The sequence below is a fragment of the Acaromyces ingoldii genome (genome assembly GCF_003144295.1).
Source record: "Acaromyces ingoldii strain MCA 4198 unplaced genomic scaffold FA10scaffold_5, whole genome shotgun sequence".
Taxonomy (NCBI): Eukaryota; Fungi; Basidiomycota; class Exobasidiomycetes; order Exobasidiales; family Cryptobasidiaceae; genus Acaromyces; species Acaromyces ingoldii.
Window position 1 is genome coordinate 1034130 of NW_020290251.1, and position 16929 is coordinate 1051058.

At 58.4% G+C, this 16929-nt stretch overlaps 5 protein-coding genes across 5 annotated transcripts; 2 read left to right on the plus strand and 3 right to left on the minus strand.

Moving 5' to 3' along the window:
- The first annotated feature begins 8 nt into the window (after window positions 1-8).
- On the plus strand, window positions 9-745 carry FA10DRAFT_275997 (DUF1348-domain-containing protein). Its single transcript, XM_025523299.1, has 2 exons — window positions 9-357; window positions 450-745. The coding sequence occupies exons 1-2, from the start codon at window positions 51-53 to the stop codon at window positions 608-610; spliced, it is 468 nt and encodes a 155-aa protein (XP_025375629.1). The 5' UTR covers window positions 9-50; the 3' UTR covers window positions 611-745.
- FA10DRAFT_163155 (hypothetical protein) lies at window positions 577-2950 on the minus strand. Its single transcript, XM_025518168.1, has 4 exons — window positions 1894-2950; window positions 1591-1823; window positions 1203-1520; window positions 577-1148 (listed from the first exon to the last, which is right to left on the minus strand). The coding sequence occupies exons 1-4, from the start codon at window positions 2689-2691 to the stop codon at window positions 740-742; spliced, it is 1758 nt and encodes a 585-aa protein (XP_025375630.1). The 5' UTR covers window positions 2692-2950; the 3' UTR covers window positions 577-739.
- Window positions 2951-4131: 1181 nt separating this feature from the next.
- FA10DRAFT_243963 (glycoside hydrolase) lies at window positions 4132-6058 on the plus strand. Its single transcript, XM_025519326.1, has 2 exons — window positions 4132-4487; window positions 4555-6058. Exons 1-2 carry the CDS (start codon window positions 4271-4273, stop codon window positions 5967-5969), a joined length of 1632 nt encoding a protein of 543 aa, XP_025375631.1. The 5' UTR covers window positions 4132-4270; the 3' UTR covers window positions 5970-6058.
- Window positions 5879-10392, minus strand: FA10DRAFT_280960 (heavy metal translocatin). Its single transcript, XM_025523656.1, has 3 exons — window positions 9582-10392; window positions 8190-9509; window positions 5879-8131 (listed from the first exon to the last, which is right to left on the minus strand). The coding sequence occupies exons 1-3, from the start codon at window positions 10240-10242 to the stop codon at window positions 6108-6110; spliced, it is 4005 nt and encodes a 1334-aa protein (XP_025375632.1). The 5' UTR covers window positions 10243-10392; the 3' UTR covers window positions 5879-6107.
- Window positions 10393-11145: 753 nt separating this feature from the next.
- FA10DRAFT_287977 (RhoGAP-domain-containing protein) lies at window positions 11146-15938 on the minus strand (the record flags this gene model as incomplete). The annotated part of the gene is made up of 3 exons (XM_025524172.1): window positions 11146-14138; window positions 14203-15064; window positions 15129-15938. 3 exons carry the CDS (start codon window positions 15936-15938, stop codon window positions 11146-11148), a joined length of 4665 nt encoding a protein of 1554 aa, XP_025375633.1.
- Window positions 15939-16929: the final 991 nt, after the last annotated feature.

Genomic DNA, 16929 nt, shown 5'->3' on the forward strand with positions numbered 1-16929 from the left:
TTTCACCGGCCGCCCGCTCCACCTTCGCTGAATGTAAGGACCACCCTACCATGTCCCTCGCACCCCCTTTTACCAAGGAGACGGCATACAAGAAGGTCAAGGCGGCCCAAAATCTTTGGAACACGAAAGACCCCTCCAAGGTCGTCCAGGCCTACACACCAGATACCATCTGGCGGAATCGTGACGTATTCTTGAAGGGCCACGAGGAGGTGCGCGGCTTCCTCACTGCCAAGTGGAAACGGGAACACAATTACCGCTTGAAAAAGGAGCTGTTTGCATGGGGAGAGGATAGAATAGCCGTTCAATTCTGGTACGAATACCAGGTAGATCCAGAGGATGAGGAGCGATGGCAGCGATGTGAGTCTTGCCCGTCGTTCGCGTGAGAGCGGGATCTGAGGAGGAAGAGAGAGACATGGCCTGACTTATTTGCACTTGATGGGGCTTTTCAGGCTACGGTCTAGAGGACTGGACCTTTGCACCTGACGGCAAGATGATGAAGAGGCAGATGAGTGGCAACGAGGTCTCCATCTCCAAGCAGCAGAGGTGGTTCACCGACGGCATGACGACCGAAGAGATTGACGCGCTAGTCTTGGGCGATGAGCATCACTGAGGCCCTTGTGAATGTCGAGTGCAAATGCAAAGGGCTCTTGAGTTTTTAGTATGCATGTCAGAACGCCCATGGCACAGATCGTAGCCCCATGGGCATCAATCCATTGTTAATTGCAGAGCGCAAGGTACATCAGCCAGTGTAGCCCTCGAGGCCTTGGATGGCGCCACCGGTCGAATTGTTGCCTCCGTTGAGTGGCCTCTTGAGCCTGTTCTGGTCCTTCTCGACCGTCATGGTGGCAACAAGAACCTCGTCGCTGTTTCTGTCGTTGTTGTCAACGACTCCCCAGTAGTCAGCGCGGGCCTCGTGCGGCTGAAGGGTGAGGACAAAGTAGCCCCTCTTCTGGCCCTCTGCGAACTGCAGGTTGGCATTCTTGCGCACGAGCTGCTGCGCCCTTGCGTTGTACTGCGACGTCGTCAGATTCTTGCCGTATGACGACGTCGATGAAACAGCCGTGCCGGCAAATTCAACTGCAATGCTACCCGCGCCGGTCTTTGGGTCGTACGCGGACATGGTCTCAACGGGGACCGTGTCGAACGCCCTGCACAATCGGGTCAGCTTACACAGATCCTTAGCCCAGTCAAAGAGTACTCACCAGGCTGCGTGTGAGTCGCCGCTGAGGATGATGGTGTTGTTGACCTTGGAAATGGTCTGCATGAAGTGGCGCTGGGTGGCCTTGTATCCACTCCATGCATCGTAATTCTCGTCGAACGTTCCATTGGATCCGGGGGTCAGAGGGTTGTTGAAGATGACCTGCTGCGCCAGCACCTTCCACGTCGCGCTGGACGACGTAATCTTCTGCGAGAGCCAGTCACGCTGCTTGTTGCTCATCATGTGACGGCTCGAGTCGTTGCTGATGCTCTTCACGTAAGCCGTGTTATAGTAGATGTCGGTGATGTCTCGGTCTTCCTGCCTGTAGGGTTAAGTCGGCTTCAGAGAGGCCTGACATAGGAGGAAGAGGAAGAAGAGAGGGAGATATATACCTCGTATCGGCCATGTTGATGTCGGCCAATTTGCCGTACTGGAACTGGCGGTAGATGCGAAGCTTGTCTGTGGTATCGACTTGGCGGATGGGCATCCACTCGTAGTAGGCCTTGACTGCGTTCTTCTTGCGCTCGCTAAATGGAATACCATTAACGTAGCCGGCCTTTGTGTTGTTCGAGTCGGCACTCCCGTCCTTGTAGGTGTTGTCGGCTACCTCGTGGTCGTCCCAGACCTGGCTCACGGTCATGTCAGCAAGGAGAGCTTAATGTTCACATGGCTATGGGAGCTGTGAGCTTACGCACTGTCAGGGCAGCGTAGTTCTGCAGCATCGCACGCAGGTTCTCGTCCTTGCCACGGTACGCTGCATGGCGCTGCCGGTACTCGTCGAGGTGAGCAATCTCGATTCTCGGCTCAAACTGACGCTCTTCGAGCGCCCCCTTGACTGCCTTGCCTTCGTAAATCCAGTCGCCAACATGGGTAAAGTAGTCGACCTCGTTGGTCCTCGCCGATGCCTTGCGATAGGCATTGAAGAAGCCATAGGGCAAGTTCGAGCAGGAGAACACGGCTAACGTCAGCTTATCCACCGTAGCGTCATCCGGGCGAGGCATCGTCTTGAAACTGCCAACAGGAGACGAGGTGCTGTTCTTGCCCACCGTCGAGAAGCGGTAGTAATACCTCGTCTTCGCTTTGAGGTTCTTCGTCTCGACCTTGAGCGAGTAGTCGACATCCGACGTTGTGCAGGCCAGACCTGTGTCGACCACCTGCGTGATCTTGTCGTCCTTTGCCGTCTGGTACTGCAGGCACACGGGCAGACTCGTGTTGCCACCTGCCACGACAGGATGCGTCCAGAGGATGGCGCTGTCTGCTAGGGGATCACCAGAGGCGATACCATAAGGGAAGTAGAGGCCGCCTTCATAGCGAGCCGTGCTCCCGTCACGCTTCGTATGCCTCCGCGCGAGGGCGCCAACGTCATGGGCGAGGACGCTGTCGGTGGGGAAGCGCAGCGAGGGCGAACGGTAGGCGAGGTTGTTGAACAGCTCGGGGTAGGCAGCGGCGCACTGCAAGAGCAGCAAGGCAACAACAAAGGACAGCAGAGTCATGGCTACGTTCAAGAGGAAATGACTCGGTAAGGCGAGGTTGCCATCAGGAGATACGCAAAGAAAGGCAGTCTTTATACCTTCGGAGCATCATCCCCTCCAACATTGCTGCCTGTGCCTTCAGACTCGTAGGCCGCCGATGTCCTTCCAGGAACAGCGAAGCTGCATTCTTCTAGCGTCTTGCGTTCTGATAATGCAGCTATTCTCATTCGTTGGCCAGAGAGGTCCTCAGGTCTCTTCCATCGCCACCAAGCTCTCCTCTGCTCGACGACACGTGCCCTTCCCACCAACAGAGCGGCGCTAACGCAAGTGCCAAGAAAACCGGCGGGAGGACGAGAGGGTCAAGCGCACGTTCGTTTGCAATTGTCAGTGCGGGATAGATAGTCCGTACCGCGGTAGTGTGCTTCGAGCCAGCCTAAGACAGGCCAAGCCGTCGGAGGTGTGTGTCCATCTCACTAGTTCTCGCTTTTGCTCTCAGTGAAAAGAGCTTCCAGATAAATCGTCATTTCCAGAACAGAAGCTCATGCGGGTCTTTTCCAGCGCCTCCTGTAAGCAAAGAGAAGCTTAGGTGTCAGCACAGTTGTTCTGATCCATAGAGGTGCAATGCAAAGAAAGGTAGCAGTGGACCAGTAGGGTGTCCCATCAGTGGAAAGATGAAAAGCAATTTTCGTAATCGTCAGAGCCGTAGCTCAGTCGTCTAACATGTCATAAAAGAGCATCATGCGGGACAGGGAGGCCGAAGCTGCGTGTACTCACCTGCAAGCTTCTCCTCTGTTCAGAAGGTCAATCTGTTTGTTCGTCGTCAAAAGAGGAAGAGAGGGTCCTTTTTTTTTCTTTCGGAAGAAAAAGAATTGTCCTTCGCGTGGGTGGGTATGACAGAAGCCATGACGCATTTGATGACACACTCTAGAGTTCCCGGCCCTCATCGAAAGAACCACGGGTTTGCTAGCTCGAGAAAACCCCATGGACCCTAGCCTTTGCGCATCATTCAGGGCATCAGCCCAGTCCCTCATCGAAGAGGAAGCACGTTCCCGTATGGCAGCGCGTGCGATGCTCCATATACCCGAGCGAACGCTCGACTGCGCGCATCTCTCTGGCCAGACCGGGCGAGGCTCTGGGCATGTGTTCGAGGAGACATTCTCTCCTTTTGTCACACTCCGTCCTTGGAAGTGGAGCATAGAGCGATTGTGCTCTTACCGACGGTACTGATTGTCTCGATCAAGGTATGCAGCAGCACAGTCCCGTCCCCGGTGGCTTAATCCTACCAGGAGGGTGGAAAGCGCGGGAAAGCCGGACCCATTTTATCTGAGAGTCTAGAGCCTGCCAAACTTTAAATTTTTCGCGAGCGCGTGTGTGGCTTGCGGGAAGAGTGCGATGAACGGTACAGTACACTATGTCTCAGAGTAGTGGATAGGCGGGAGTGGGGACGGGGGGGCAGGACTTCGCGACGATCAGGCCCTAGGCCTCGGCGAATACTCTCAACGCTCTGTGGGGATTTATATAAGGGCATTGCCCGCGAACAAGGGTTGGAGAGCTCTCCAAATATCCGCCTGTTCTTCTCAGAAAGCGACCTTTCTTCACCATGAAGTGGCCAAAGATTGTCACTGCCGCCCTCATCACCATCCTTTCAGCTTCCCTCGCCACAGCAAGCCCCATCAACATCGACCTGGAAGATGTGGCATGGGAGAAGCGTGCGACGAGCCGAGCGGCTAAGTTCGGCACAGCGAAGAAAGTGCGAGGTGTGAATCTTGGAGGATGGTTCGTCCTCGAAGCATGGATGATGCCATCTTTCTTCACCAGTGAGCACCACATTGGATGGCTAAGGCAGACTGAGCCGTTGTGCTGACAAGTCAAACTTCTCTTCAGGCGACTTGGTAGCCAAGGGAGCCGTTGACCAGTGGACTTACATGACAGCAGTGGGCGACAACACCCAGGCCCTCTCGCTTCTCAAGCAGCACTGGTCCACCTGGATCACCCAGGACGATTTTGCACAGATCTCTGCCGCCGGCCTCAACACAGTCCGCATCCCTGTTGGCCACTGGACTTTCAATGCCTCTTCGTCGGAGCCGTATCTTGCCAGCGCTGAGCAGCCGTACATCGCGCAAGCGCTCCTCTGGGCGAAGCAGTACAGCCTCGATGTGGTCTTGGATCTCCACACCGCGCCCAACTCCCAGAACGGGTTCGACAATTCGGGTAGGCAAGGCGCCATCAACTTTGCCAAGGTCACTCCGACACAGAATGCCGCACGCGTCAATTCAGCACTCGTCAAGATGATCCAGCTCTACGTCAACAACCGACAATTCGGTGGCGTAGTTAAGGCCATCGAGATTCTCAACGAGCCTGCCTGCTGGTCCCTGGGCCAGGACTACATGACAAGTATCCACAAGGCAGCCTACACGGCGCTTCGGGGGGCCATCACATCAGCCGCAATCACCTATCCGACGACAGTCATCCACGATTGCTTTGTGCAGCCGCTCAGCAAGTGGCAGAGCACCTACTCGGACACGTCCTTCTGGAAGACGAGCAGCATGGCCATCGACACGCACCGCTACCAAGCATGGTCGCCGCAGAACAGCTACAACTTTGACCAGCACATCTCCTACACGTGCGGCTTGGCTTCCGAGCTCAGCTCGGCACAGAGCAGCATCAGGCCAACGATCGTGGGCGAATGGAGTCTTGCTATTGGTTGCACCAACTGCACCTTCAACAGCATGGCGGACAACATCAATGCTATGAACAATGCCACGCAGAACCTCTTCTTCCGTCGTTTCTACGAGGCTCAGGTGACGACGTACGAACAGGCGGGCGGCTGGATCTTCTGGAACTGGAAGACGCAGTCCAGGGGTGACTGGAGCTACCAGGCGGCCATGGCTCAGGGCTGGATCCCCAAAAGCCCCACGACGAGGGTTTTCCAGCAGACGAACTCCTGCCCGACAACAAAGCTCTTGTCAAACGTCACGTTTGCCACGACTTCATACCCTCCCGTTGTCAACTCAACGTCGGCTTCCAACTCCACGTCGACAAAGACGACAACGACGACGACGAGCAATACGACGACGACGACTCAGAGTGCAGCCAAGCGAGATGGCGGGCTCGACCTCGGAAACTTGCTGGGCCCCTTCGCCGGCGCGAACCTCAACCTTACGCAGATCATCGCCAACGGTCCAAAGGACCCGCTCGCTTTGGGTCTCCAACTCATCCCTTCGACGGGCCGCTTCCTCAACATCGATGCTTTCCCCTTCATCAAGAAAACGACCTTTGCAACTGGTCCCAGCCACTAGAAAGAGGTTTACTTTGTCGAACCATTTGTATTTGTACGCTTGCACAGAGAGCCGCTCTTTTGGTCTCTGCTCTGTTTGTTTTACTGTCTCTCCCTTGAGAATCTGCTTATGGGAAATGCAACAATCCGTCTAGTATTCTCAAATGGCTGATTCACGGCGAGGAGGCGTCCAAAGTCGGAGCGTGAGAGCGTTGAGAACGACGGAGCAACTGCTGAGAGCCATCGCGAGGCCGCTCCAGCTTGGGCCCAAGGTAAAGCCAGTGGGGACGAGAACGCCGGCGGCCAAGGGGATGAGTGCAACATTGAAGGCGCACGCCCATGCAAATCCGGCCAGCATCGTGAAGTGTGTTCTCTTGGCAAGCGACAGAATCGTCAGGATGCCGACGAGAGGCTCCTCGGATGTCAGCAGGACAAAGTCAGCCGTGGTGCTCGCCAGAACCGAGCCAGAACCCAAGGCGATAGAGAGGTCCGCAGAAGCCAGCGCAGGTGCATCGTTGATGCCGTCGCCGACAAAGGCGACAAGGGCCGTCTTCTTCGGGTCCTCGCTTGCGTGATCAGCATCGGCGTTCTGACGCTCGATGTCCAGGTTGCCATTCGCTTGAGCTAGACCATGCTGGAGCCGTTGGACCCATTTCGCCTTGTCGAGTGGCATCACCCCTCCTACGGCGCAATGTGGCTGCACGCCCACACGCCCAGCCACGCCCTCGACAGTTGCAGGCGCATCGCCGCTGACTACCCACGTCGACTCTGGATCCTTGCCGAGATATTGCCGACGCAGAAGCGCGAGAACCTCCTTAGCCTCTGGTCGAAGAGAGTCAGAGACATGAAAGAGGGCCAGCAGTCGACCGCCTCGAGCGTTTGCAGACGACGCAGACGATGACTGCTCGACGGTGCCGACAAAGACAACGCTGCCGCCTTGGCCTTGCCAGCGCTGTACCACGGCTTCGACTTGCTCCTTCGCCATGTCACCGCCTTGGTCGCCACTCTTGAAGACCTCCTCCTCCATGAAACGAGCGCTGCCAATGAAGATGGTTGATCTGGACTTCGTAACAGAAGCTACAATCTCTGCCTTGATACCTCGACCTGTGACTTCTTGCACGCTGCTACTATCGACGGTCGCCCTACCAGCCTGCTCTGCCGATCGTGTCTCAAGCTGAGACGAGCACCAAGCCGCGACGGTCTGCGCGACCGGGTGGGTGCTGCAGCCTTCGACGCTCTGCACCACATCCCACACGTCCTCTTGCCGATCTTCCCAGTCTCCCTGCTCCGCTTTGCCTTGCCCCAAGAATCGGGCTTCCTCGACGACAGCGCCACCCCCACCACGTGTGATGGTCCCCGTCTTGTCGAATACCATGGCCCTGCCGGCCGTCCTCGCAGGGGAGGACGACGCGAACTTTGCAGCCCTCGCCAAAGCAGGTCCGCCGCCTCGTGCGAGCACGCCGTGGCGGCTAGCGACACCCACGCCAGCCATCTGAGCCGCAGGCACAGCCAGACCGATGCCACAGGGGCACGCCACAACGAGAACGCTTACCGCAAATTGTAGCGCGTAGAGGAAGCGGTTCCGTTCCTCGTCTTCGTGGCCGGGTACGTTGACGCCGGTGGGAGCGTAGAGAACGATACACCAAACGCATAAGACCAAGATGCTGAGGCCCACAATGGCTGGGACAAAGTAGCCGACGAGGGTGTCGGCAATAGCCTGTAAGGGCGCCCTCTTGGATGCTGCGGCGCGGACGGCATCGACGAGGCCATCGACGACGCATGAACCGGCGCGAGCGGTGATGCGAACGCGACAAGGTGCAGAAGACGATGTTGAAGCAGAGGGTGACCCAATGTGTGCCGTACCAGCATAGACGACGTCCTCGTTTGCCTTGGGCACGCCTCTCGACTCGCCCGTCAACGCCGACTCATCGAATTCCGGCGCATTCTCGGCTCCAACCACGACGCCGTCCAGGGGCGGTGACGACCCCACGGGAACGAGAACCTCGTCTCCGATCTCAAAGAGCGAGACGTCAACAGTGCGCGTTTGCAATGCTGTCGTCGTGCTGTCGCCCTGGTCGACTATCAGGAGGCCACTCGTGGGTCGCAATGCTCCCAGAGCCGCTACATCGCTCGTGGTCTTGCGCTTCGACCATGCTTCGAGGACCCTGCCCAGGAGGATAAAGACTAGCGCCGTGTATCAGTACTACTATTCCAATGACGTGGGTCTACAACATCCACTCACAGACCAAAAAGACGCTGGTGTCAAAATACAGCATCGAATCGCCCATGTCCATCATGCCGTCCTTGGGCGCCGACATCGAGGCATCGACGAAGAGAAAGACGAGGCTGGCAAAGTAGGCCACGCTGGTGCCGAGGGCGACGAGGACGTTCATGTCGCCCCATCGCAGCGTCCTGTCGATCCAGGATCGGTTGCCACGGCGAGACCACGTCGTCCTGAGGCTCTTGAAGGCGCGCGCATAGAAGATGCTGCCCACGCCAAACTGCACGGGCGTCGCCAGGGCCCAGAGGATGATGTCGGCACGCGTTGTCCTTCCCCAGGTGGGCAAGGACAGTGACCGGCGTAGCGCGTGTTGGCGAGGCAGAAACGTCGGCACGAGGACAGCGATGAGGAGCGTTGGTGGGACAAAGAGAAAGGCGAGGGCGAGGCGAATGAGGAGCAGGCGGAGCTCGCGCCGAGCAAAGCGCTCGCTGGCTGAAGAGGAGTTTGCATCGGACCCAAAGGATGGGGCCAGTCGGGCTTGGATGGTGTTGGGGTCGATGCCGTTGAGACCGTCAAGAATGGATCGGACGGTATGGCTCGGTGGGTTGGGCGTGTATGTCAGTGTCAGCCGGGGGTGAGACAGTGAAAGACGGTCAAGGTCGCAGATCAGAAGTCCGCTGTCAACCTGCTGCTCAATGTGACGTCGGACCTTATCGACGCAGTACTGGCAGAACATGCCCTCCAGGACGACGTCCAGCGTCCTTTGTTCGCCACTGCGCTGCGCCGGCCCCTGCTTCTCCCTATGTTTGGCAATGTCGGATATGGAGCAGTCGTAACCGGCATCCTCGATGGTCTCCGCCACCCTCTCCGAAGCAATTCGGACAGCATTTGCGTCATCTTCCTCTTTTCCGGACTGCTGCTCGACTCGAAAGACAGCAACAGCACTGTTCTGGAAGAGAGACACCTCGAATGATACAAGCTCTACGCCCTCTGGGCACAGCTCGTGCTTGTCCGACTCGACGAGCTTCGTCACATTGCCAACGCACGACGCACAGGTCATGCCGTGAATGCTGAAGGATGTCTGCCACTGCGACGGCTCCCGTGCATGCCGATGCGTCTTCTCTTCGTCTTCACCGTTGCTCTTGTCTGCCGTGAGAGGGACCACCTTGGACAGAGACACCTCGTAGCCGGCATCTTCGATGGCTTCCGCCAGACTGCCTGCCGCCGCCTCGGAGTCCACCGTCGCCGTCGCCCGTCCGCCGATTACTTCGACAGAGATCTCCAGGACCCCAGCGACGTGTTCCGCCGCCGTCTTCACATTAGCAGCGCACGATGCACAAGCTGGAGGGAGGAGAGGTGACTTTAGCCAACTTTCCCTTTCAGAGAGAGTAAAGGGGGACTTGGCAGACTCACTCATGCCGCCAATCGAGACCTCGACGTGATAGCGCTCTTGCGGACGGCTCGCTTCCGATTCGCGCTGCTGGCGAGCGACGCCAGCGTCGGTCTGGGATCGGCACGCCTCGCAGGCCTCAATGTGGCGTTGCCACCTGTCTCGCTGCTCCTGCCTCTTCTGCTCCCTCTCGCGCAGTCTTTGTGCGTGGCGTGGCCGGAACAAGCGCTGATAGAGCGACGGTGGCCCGCCCTCACCATCCTTGCCGTCATTGCCGTCGTCGTCCCCGCCGTAACGGAAGCTGAGGTGAGAGAGCAGGCGGAGCTGGTCATCAAGCGCCGTCGCGTGCTTATCGTTGTCCCTTGTTTTCCCCACGGATGCTTGTGTCCTGGACGAAGATGTCGACGACCGCCTTGGTGCATCGACGGGCACGCGCCTCGTTTCGACGCTCTCGGTTTCGTAGCCGCCCTCACGAAGGATGGCGAGGACGGAGGCGAGACGGGTCTGGGCCGTGGGATAGTCTGCCTCGTCGAGCCAGAGGTCAAATGCGACGCTGTGGTCGAGCACCGAGACGGCGACGGAGCCGGGAGAAACCGACGGTGGCTGTAAGAGCGTCTCGATGTGGGTGACGCACGTCGGGCAGTGGATCGAGGGGACCCCCAGCCGAACCCGGATCAGCGCCATCGTTTGCCTCTTTCAATATATTCACTCTTTCTGTGAAGGATCTTGAAGAAGGAGGGCAGCCTTCGATGGCGATGGCAAGACATACAAATGACCACCCCCTTTTGTCCTCTTATTCGTCGCCCGACCTTTGCCACCGTACCACTTCTTGCCCTTCCCCCCTCCCAAATCGCCCGAGGCAGTACACACACACTCTCTCTCTCTCGGAATAATAAAAAACCAATCGAGACTTTTTCCCTTCTGCGCACAGTCTGCAATTTGCAGGCGCGAAAACAACGCAGCTGCAGCAAAGGAGAGTTTGCGCGATTTTTGCGCGGCGCTAGGCACACACTCACGACACAGCGCAAACACAGTAGTAAGTAACTCTCGCTCAGTCAGAAAAGGACCCTTGGGAGATTACGTGACGTGCTTGGGGAGTAGAGCTGTATCTCTGCAGATAGGGGCGCCCTTTGGATCCACTGAACTATTTATTGCACGGGATTCCTTCCGTTTACTCTCCTGGAGAGATAATGAATGTCCCGAGAGATGAAAGGGCAATGCGATATACAGAAAGTAGCGTAAGGCGGAGCCAAGGTCTTGCTTTTGCACGCGATCGGCTCCTCCCGACGCCGTCATCGACCGGAAGCCGAGCTCGGACGTCGTTCGGTCCACACCCACGCCTCGGTCGGAATGGCGACAGCCAGGCCAGGATTTAAGAGACAGCTCTAGGACCGCAAAGATTGGACATTTCTTCGTAAAAATAAAAGCGAGAGCAAGAGAGTGAGAGTGAGAGAAGAGAGACCCAAAAAGGACAAGAACATGAGAGGAGAAAAGAGAAGGGTAAAAGAAGAAGTGGGGGAAAGAGAGCGTTCGTAAGAGGTGAAAACATAAAAAAAGAGCATGGCGAGTGAAAGAGGCGGAGGAGGCCTACGTCGATCGTTGGTCGAGCATCCGGTGCTGCTGTGCGTACTCGTCGTTGTTCGAAGGAGGTGGAGGAGGGAGGCCAGGCGTTCCAGACCCAGATCGATTCGGTGGTGGGTGGCCGTGGCTGCCGGCGCCGTAGGGAGGCCCGCTGCTGCCACGGGCGACAGCCTGCTGCTGATGCTGCTGATGCTGCTGCTGCTGCGCGTAGAAGTGATTGCTGTTGTTGCGATCGGGGGAGCTGCCGTAGGCATAGTGCTGCGAACCTCCCTGAGGTTGCTGCATCCAAGGCATCCCGCTCCCCTCGATGGGACTCCGCGAGTATCCTCCTGGCCCTCCTCCCGCTCCTTGACCTCGCGCGTAGTGGTCCACCTGGCGCATCGTCGCGGGTCCGTGCACATCGGGCATATGTCGATTGCCGCTGCTGCCGCCGCCGGGGTGGACGAAGCGAGGCGTGGCGCCCATCGTTCGCACGCGCTTGGCATACTTTTCGCAACGCCTCAGAATGTCTCGCGACGTCAGCTCGGCCGACGAGTTGAGGAGCTCGCGATCCTGGAGCACCGCCTCGAGCTCCACGGGCACGGTCCAAAAGTCGTCTTGGTTCTCGAGAATGGCCAGGATGGCTCGGTTGGCCAGGAAGAGCTCGTCCTTGGCTGGGTCGGCGCCCTTGGCATAGAGAATGTTGGGGCCCAGCACCGTGGCCAGATTCTGCAGGTCCATCTTGCTGCCCGTCTCCTCGTCAATGTGGGAAAAGGAGGCGACCCACTTGAGAAAGACAAAGAGGACCTCCATCGTGTCTCGATGCGCCTTGGGGAGCAGGACAGAGACCATTTGAAGGCACCGGATCCGCTCCGACTCCGGCTCGAGTTTCTGTGACATGACAAAGAGCTTGTGCAGCTTGAACGTCAGGAGCGGGTCCGGCAGCTCTCGAAGCCACTTCTTGAGCAGGGCCGCCAGCTGGACTGGGTTGTCATCGAGGAAGTTGACCGAGGTGCTATCGCGGTCCAGAGCCTCGGAGAGCTCCTTGAGCCTTCGAATGTTGCCATTCTTTCGGAAGATGCCCTCGATAGAGACGTCCATCTGCTTCATCGACGAGATGATGTCATCGATGAACGAAGGCACGCGAAGGTGCGTTGCCGAGGCTCCCAGCGTCGAGTCAGCTCCGCTTCGCTCGACGAGAATCTCGAGGGGAATCCCAAACACGCCCTTCTTCTCAATCTTTTTCTTGTCCTTGCCGCCCTTGAAGAGCTTGCCCCAGAAGGTGTTTTTGCGCATCTCGATGAACTCGATCAGGTCGTCGAATGGCACCATGTCCTTGAGCGAAGTCTGCTGGAGCAGCATGACGGCCATGTGCTTGACGATGAAGAGTTCGAGCGCCGACAGCTCCGACAGGCTCCTTCCGCCCTCGGAGGGCAGCGACCGATGCTGCTCTCGAGCTTGTTCAGCCTCGAGCAGCTGAGGAATGTCGGCCAGTGTCAATCCGTCGTCCTGATGATGATCCATTGACCGAGTCCGCTGCGCCTCGTCGCCAGACGGCTGCCGAACGGGGCCTTCGTCGCGAATGCGGACGTCTGTATTGTGACGCGCAAAGGCCGGGCGGATGGGAATGATGGGGCCCTGCTGGGTGCCCGACATGGACGGCTGTTGCTGCTGCTGCTGCTGGTATTGCTGCTGCTGTTGGTAGGGCGCATGAGGCGGAGGCGGAGGCGGAGGCGGTGACCGCTGTGGACCTCGTCCCTGCCGCGTCGGAGACAACTCTCGGGACCCGTGGCGGCCGGGAGAGACACCCGGCGAAATGGGTCTTCCAGCCGAGAGACGATCGCCACTCTCTTGATCCACAGGCGAGGCTTGCCTTGGCGATGGGCTCCGAGTCAAGCCGCCAGGTCTGGCGTAGTCGCCTGTCATCTCTGTGGGCGACGTTCTCTGCACCGATGTGGCCGTCGTCTGCCGCCCAGAGGGGCTGCCGACGACCGTCGATAGGTGGGGCACCTTTGCCTTGGTAGACAGCTTCCGGTCAAGGTTGACTGACTTCATCCGCTTAATGTCCTGCGAGTCGCGGTAGGAGTCGTGGGCGGCATCGTTGCTCGTCTGCGAATCGGCGGCCTCGGCCACCAGCGGCAGATCGTTGCTTTCGTTGGGCGGCGGCGAGGCGGGTACGACGCCCCGCTTCTTGAGGAGCGCATAGAGTCTGTTAAGAGCGACCCGCAGGAGGAAAGCGTACTGTTCCAGTCGCGAGACATTCTCAAAGCCAGGCCTGGCATTGGCGGTGCAGCACTCGGGGCAATAGGGAGAGTAGGTTGAGGAGGCATAATATCGCGCGCTTCCGTTGGTCGACGAGCCAGGCTCAGCCGGCCTCCTGATGATCTCGAGAGAGAATTGGTTTGCAGGTAGCGCTGGCGGTGCGTCAGAAGCAGCCTCTGCAGCTTCTTGCTGTTGCTTGGATCTCGACGAAGTGCTTGGGTCCCGATGGACTGGTCTTCGGCATGTCTTGCACCGCATACACGTGTTGTGCCATCGCATGTTGATGCCCATGCGCACGCAATCCTCCTCGACCGTCTGGCCGCACGACACGCACAGGTCCGTGGCGCCCTCGCCACCCTCCGAAAGGCTGGTGCTCGTGCTTCGAGGCAGACTCAAGTACCCGTACGGTAGCTCACCCGGCTTCGAGCCATTGGTTAGATCGCCGCCCGAGCTCGATGAGAGGTTCGAGGCAGGTTTGTCGTCGCTGGACGACACCCCCTCGCGCGCCAAAGAGGCCAGCTTGCTGAGAAAGTTGCCGATGGCATGGTGGTTGTCAAACTCGCGATCGAGCTTGAGGGCGCCCGTGAGCGCAATGCGGATGAGGATCTTGAGGTAGTGGGCCAGTCCAGTGACGAGGGAGAGAAGCTCTTGGGTGATGCCCATCCGCTGCGCACCAGTCTCCTGCGTGTGGGAGAGGAGCGAGAAAAAGTTGACGATCTTCTTGCAGAGCATTCGGGCCTCACGGATGTGTGAGATGCCTGTGCAAAGGTCGGCATTAGCAACTGGGCTGGATCCAGCTGAAGCAACCGAGGACACACTCACCCTTTGCCTGCTCTTTTCTGAACTCCTTTTCGAGATCGTCAATGGCAGAGAAGAGAATCTCGACGTGCAGGATGAAGCGCTCAGCCATCCTGACACCGCCGAGGTACCGTCCGCTGCTGACATGCCTCAGCATCTCCGAGATGCACGCCGCCGAACTCTCTTCAAAGGCCGAAAGGACCGTCCAGATCCGGTAGACTTGCTCTTCCATCTGTCTCTGCTTGTGTTTGAGACTAGACGGTGTCTCGCTCGCTTCCGTCTCAAGTGCATCGGCCGACGGGGCGTCTGTGGCTGATGCGTTGGAGACGGGCGCCACACCAGAATTTGACGGCTCCGGGGCGGAGGGCACCGTCGTAGGCTCCGCTGCGACATTTTCGCGGGGCGTTGATCCTGTGGGGCATAGTTTGATGTTCCAAAACTTGTGAATCATGTAGCACTCTGGGTGCCAATGCTCGTCCTGATTGTTGCGGTTGATCTCGACAAACTGCTTGAGGATGGCCGTCTGGCAACCTGTGCATCGGATGGCGAACCGAGTCGAGTAGTGGAAGTGGCAGAAGACACGTCCGTCATGCTCGTAGTAACTGTCCTGGGGCCCAAACACGACGGGGCAGACGGAGCAGGTAAAGTGCTCGACGTGGAATTTCTTTCCCAGAGCAGTGATGTAGCTCCCCCGCAATGCCCCGCCGCACTTTGCGCAGATGAGATCCAGTCTCCGGAAGTAATCCGTCTCGCACAGGGGAAAGAGCTTTCCCGTCGGAGAGGGCTGTCTTCGATCGCCATCGTTGCTGCCGCTCCCCGCTGGTGAGGAGACGCTCATTTCGTCGGTGGCGGGGAAGAACTTGGCGGCGACGACCTTGTTGCAGTCCTGTGTTCAGAAACACCGAGGTGGTCAGCTACTATTGATCATCAGAGGAAGCGAGCCGACTCACGCGACACCGGAAGCAGTCCAAGTGGTAGACGACGCCGAGGGCCCGCACAAATTGGCCCGTCATTGGCTTGCCGCACGCATCGCACGGCTGGTCCCGCTTACTCTTGCTCGTTCCCACCTCCTTTGAAGTCCCTGCCTGCGCTTGGGACTGTGGCTGCTGCGAAAGATCCTGCGGCGGGCGATCAAAGGGCTCGGAAGAGGCGGGAAAGGTCGCGGCCGAGGATGAGGCTAGGGCAGGCGCGGCCTGGAGCTGGCCACTGGGCGAAGGCGCACCCGATCTGCTCCCAGCCGGCGAAATGCGCCCACTGGTGTCGATTCGTGCCATGTCAGGACGCGAGCTCGTCCGTGTCGGGTAGCTCGGGCGTCTGAATTCAGTCATCGAGCCAGACTGCGGGCCATCCCCGTTCGTCCGCTGGTCAGCCCCGAGGCTGGCTGTTCTCTGTGGCTGCGGCTGCTGCTGCTGCTGCTGTTGCTGTTGCTGTTGTTGCGATTGTGACTGTTGCATACTAGGATGAATGCGCATCGACGATGGACCGTCGTGGGGTGCAGACGTCTGCGACTCTTCCCAATTCCAGCCCGAGGTGTCGACAAATCGAGACTTGATGCGATCATCGCGCCTTCGATCGTTCTTCTTCTCTACGTCGCCCGCAAGCTCTTCTGCGCCTGCTGCCCATGTGTCCGGCTTTCCTGCCGCCTGGCTCTGCGACGACGTCGAGGCAGTGTTCCTTTCTAGGTAGTGGTCCCCGCTGCCTTGTCTCCCGCCGAAGCCGCCGGGGATGACGGGCGAGGTCGGCGAAGAGGCAGACGACATGATCGAATCGTGTCTCGCTCTTGCGGACTTAGTGGCCAACAGGCTTCCCAGAGCCGTCGATGAGGTTGAAGGGGATCTCGCCTATTGAGATGCCGTCGTTGTTGCTTGTTGTCGTGTGCGATGCGGCGACTGTCGTGCGCGCGCGCCCAGATCCCTATATTATTATTTTTTCAAATGTGCGTATCGTCCCCAGCACGTTTGAGAGGCTCCGTGGGCGCTGAAAGACGGCGAGTGAGCTGCACCCTCAGGGAAAGAGAGAGAGAGAAGATGCAGTCGGAAATTGTTTGGAAGCCAGACGGGGGAAAATCCGTCGACGTTGTTTTGTTCGTGCGACAGAATATCTCGTTATAGGGTGGTGATGTGCGTGTGCAGTGTGTGTGTGAGTGTGGGACGGACGCACGCGTGCGCGTGGCCTTCTGTGCCCTCGTCTTGGGGCTCCTCTCAGCCGGACGGGGGTTTATTAGACCGCCGAGGACAGCGAGTGCCTTGCCAGCGTCGGTAAGAGAGCAGGCGATGGGCGCACGCTGCGAGATGAGCCTCGATCGCGTCGACGGCTAGCGAGGGCTGTAGATGAGACGACGACGGGGTCGGAAGAGGAGAACACGCACGCTTGAGAGCACTAGAAAAAGGGGATGATGGGTTGCTATTGAATCTGTAATGCATGTAGCTTAGGGCACGTGGCATTTGTACTGCACTGCTGCAGAGAGGCGCGACAATGAGTTTAAGCCCAGCGTGGTTAGGTTACCCTCCTCCGGTCGGCCATCTCGAGCGTTGATGGACACAGCAGGGCAATGTCCCGTCAGCGGTCCGAGCAAGAAAGAGAGGCAAGCACGCGGTACCAGAGCAACAAGTCGGTCCGAAAGGGCCATGTGGTGAAAGGGAGGGAAGGGGGAGTCGGCGTCATGTACAGCTTGGTCACCCTTGAAATAATGACCGCCGTCGAAGCCAATTCAGGCCAGGCCAGGCCCAGGCTCAGGCACAGCCCGGCAAT

Excerpts from the sequence above, each read along its gene's own strand:
- FA10DRAFT_275997 (XM_025523299.1), top strand. The coding sequence starts at position 51 with ATGTCCCTCGCACCCCCTTTTACCAAGGAGACGGCATACAAGAAGGTC. Across the intron at positions 358-449 it reads TGAGGAGCGATGGCAGCGAT|GCTACGGTCTAGAGGACTGG; the intron begins GTGAGTCTTGCC and ends GGGGCTTTTCAG.
- FA10DRAFT_163155 (XM_025518168.1), bottom strand. The coding sequence starts at position 2,691 with ATGACTCTGCTGTCCTTTGTTGTTGCCTTGCTGCTCTTGCAGTGCGCC. Across the intron at positions 1,824-1,893 it reads AGAACTACGCTGCCCTGACA|GTCTGGGACGACCACGAGGT; the intron begins GTGCGTAAGCTC and ends ACCGTGAGCCAG. Across the intron at positions 1,149-1,202 it reads GGCGACTCACACGCAGCCTG|GGCGTTCGACACGGTCCCCG; the intron begins GTGAGTACTCTT and ends CCGATTGTGCAG.
- FA10DRAFT_243963 (XM_025519326.1), top strand. The coding sequence starts at position 4,271 with ATGAAGTGGCCAAAGATTGTCACTGCCGCCCTCATCACCATCCTTTCA. Across the intron at positions 4,488-4,554 it reads GATGCCATCTTTCTTCACCA|GCGACTTGGTAGCCAAGGGA; the intron begins GTGAGCACCACA and ends ACTTCTCTTCAG.
- FA10DRAFT_280960 (XM_025523656.1), bottom strand. The coding sequence starts at position 10,242 with ATGGCGCTGATCCGGGTTCGGCTGGGGGTCCCCTCGATCCACTGCCCG. Across the intron at positions 9,510-9,581 it reads GGTCTCGATTGGCGGCATGA|CTTGTGCATCGTGCGCTGCT; the intron begins GTGAGTCTGCCA and ends TCCTCCCTCCAG. Across the intron at positions 8,132-8,189 it reads CACCAGCGTCTTTTTGGTCT|TCTTTATCCTCCTGGGCAGG; the intron begins GTGAGTGGATGT and ends ACACGGCGCTAG.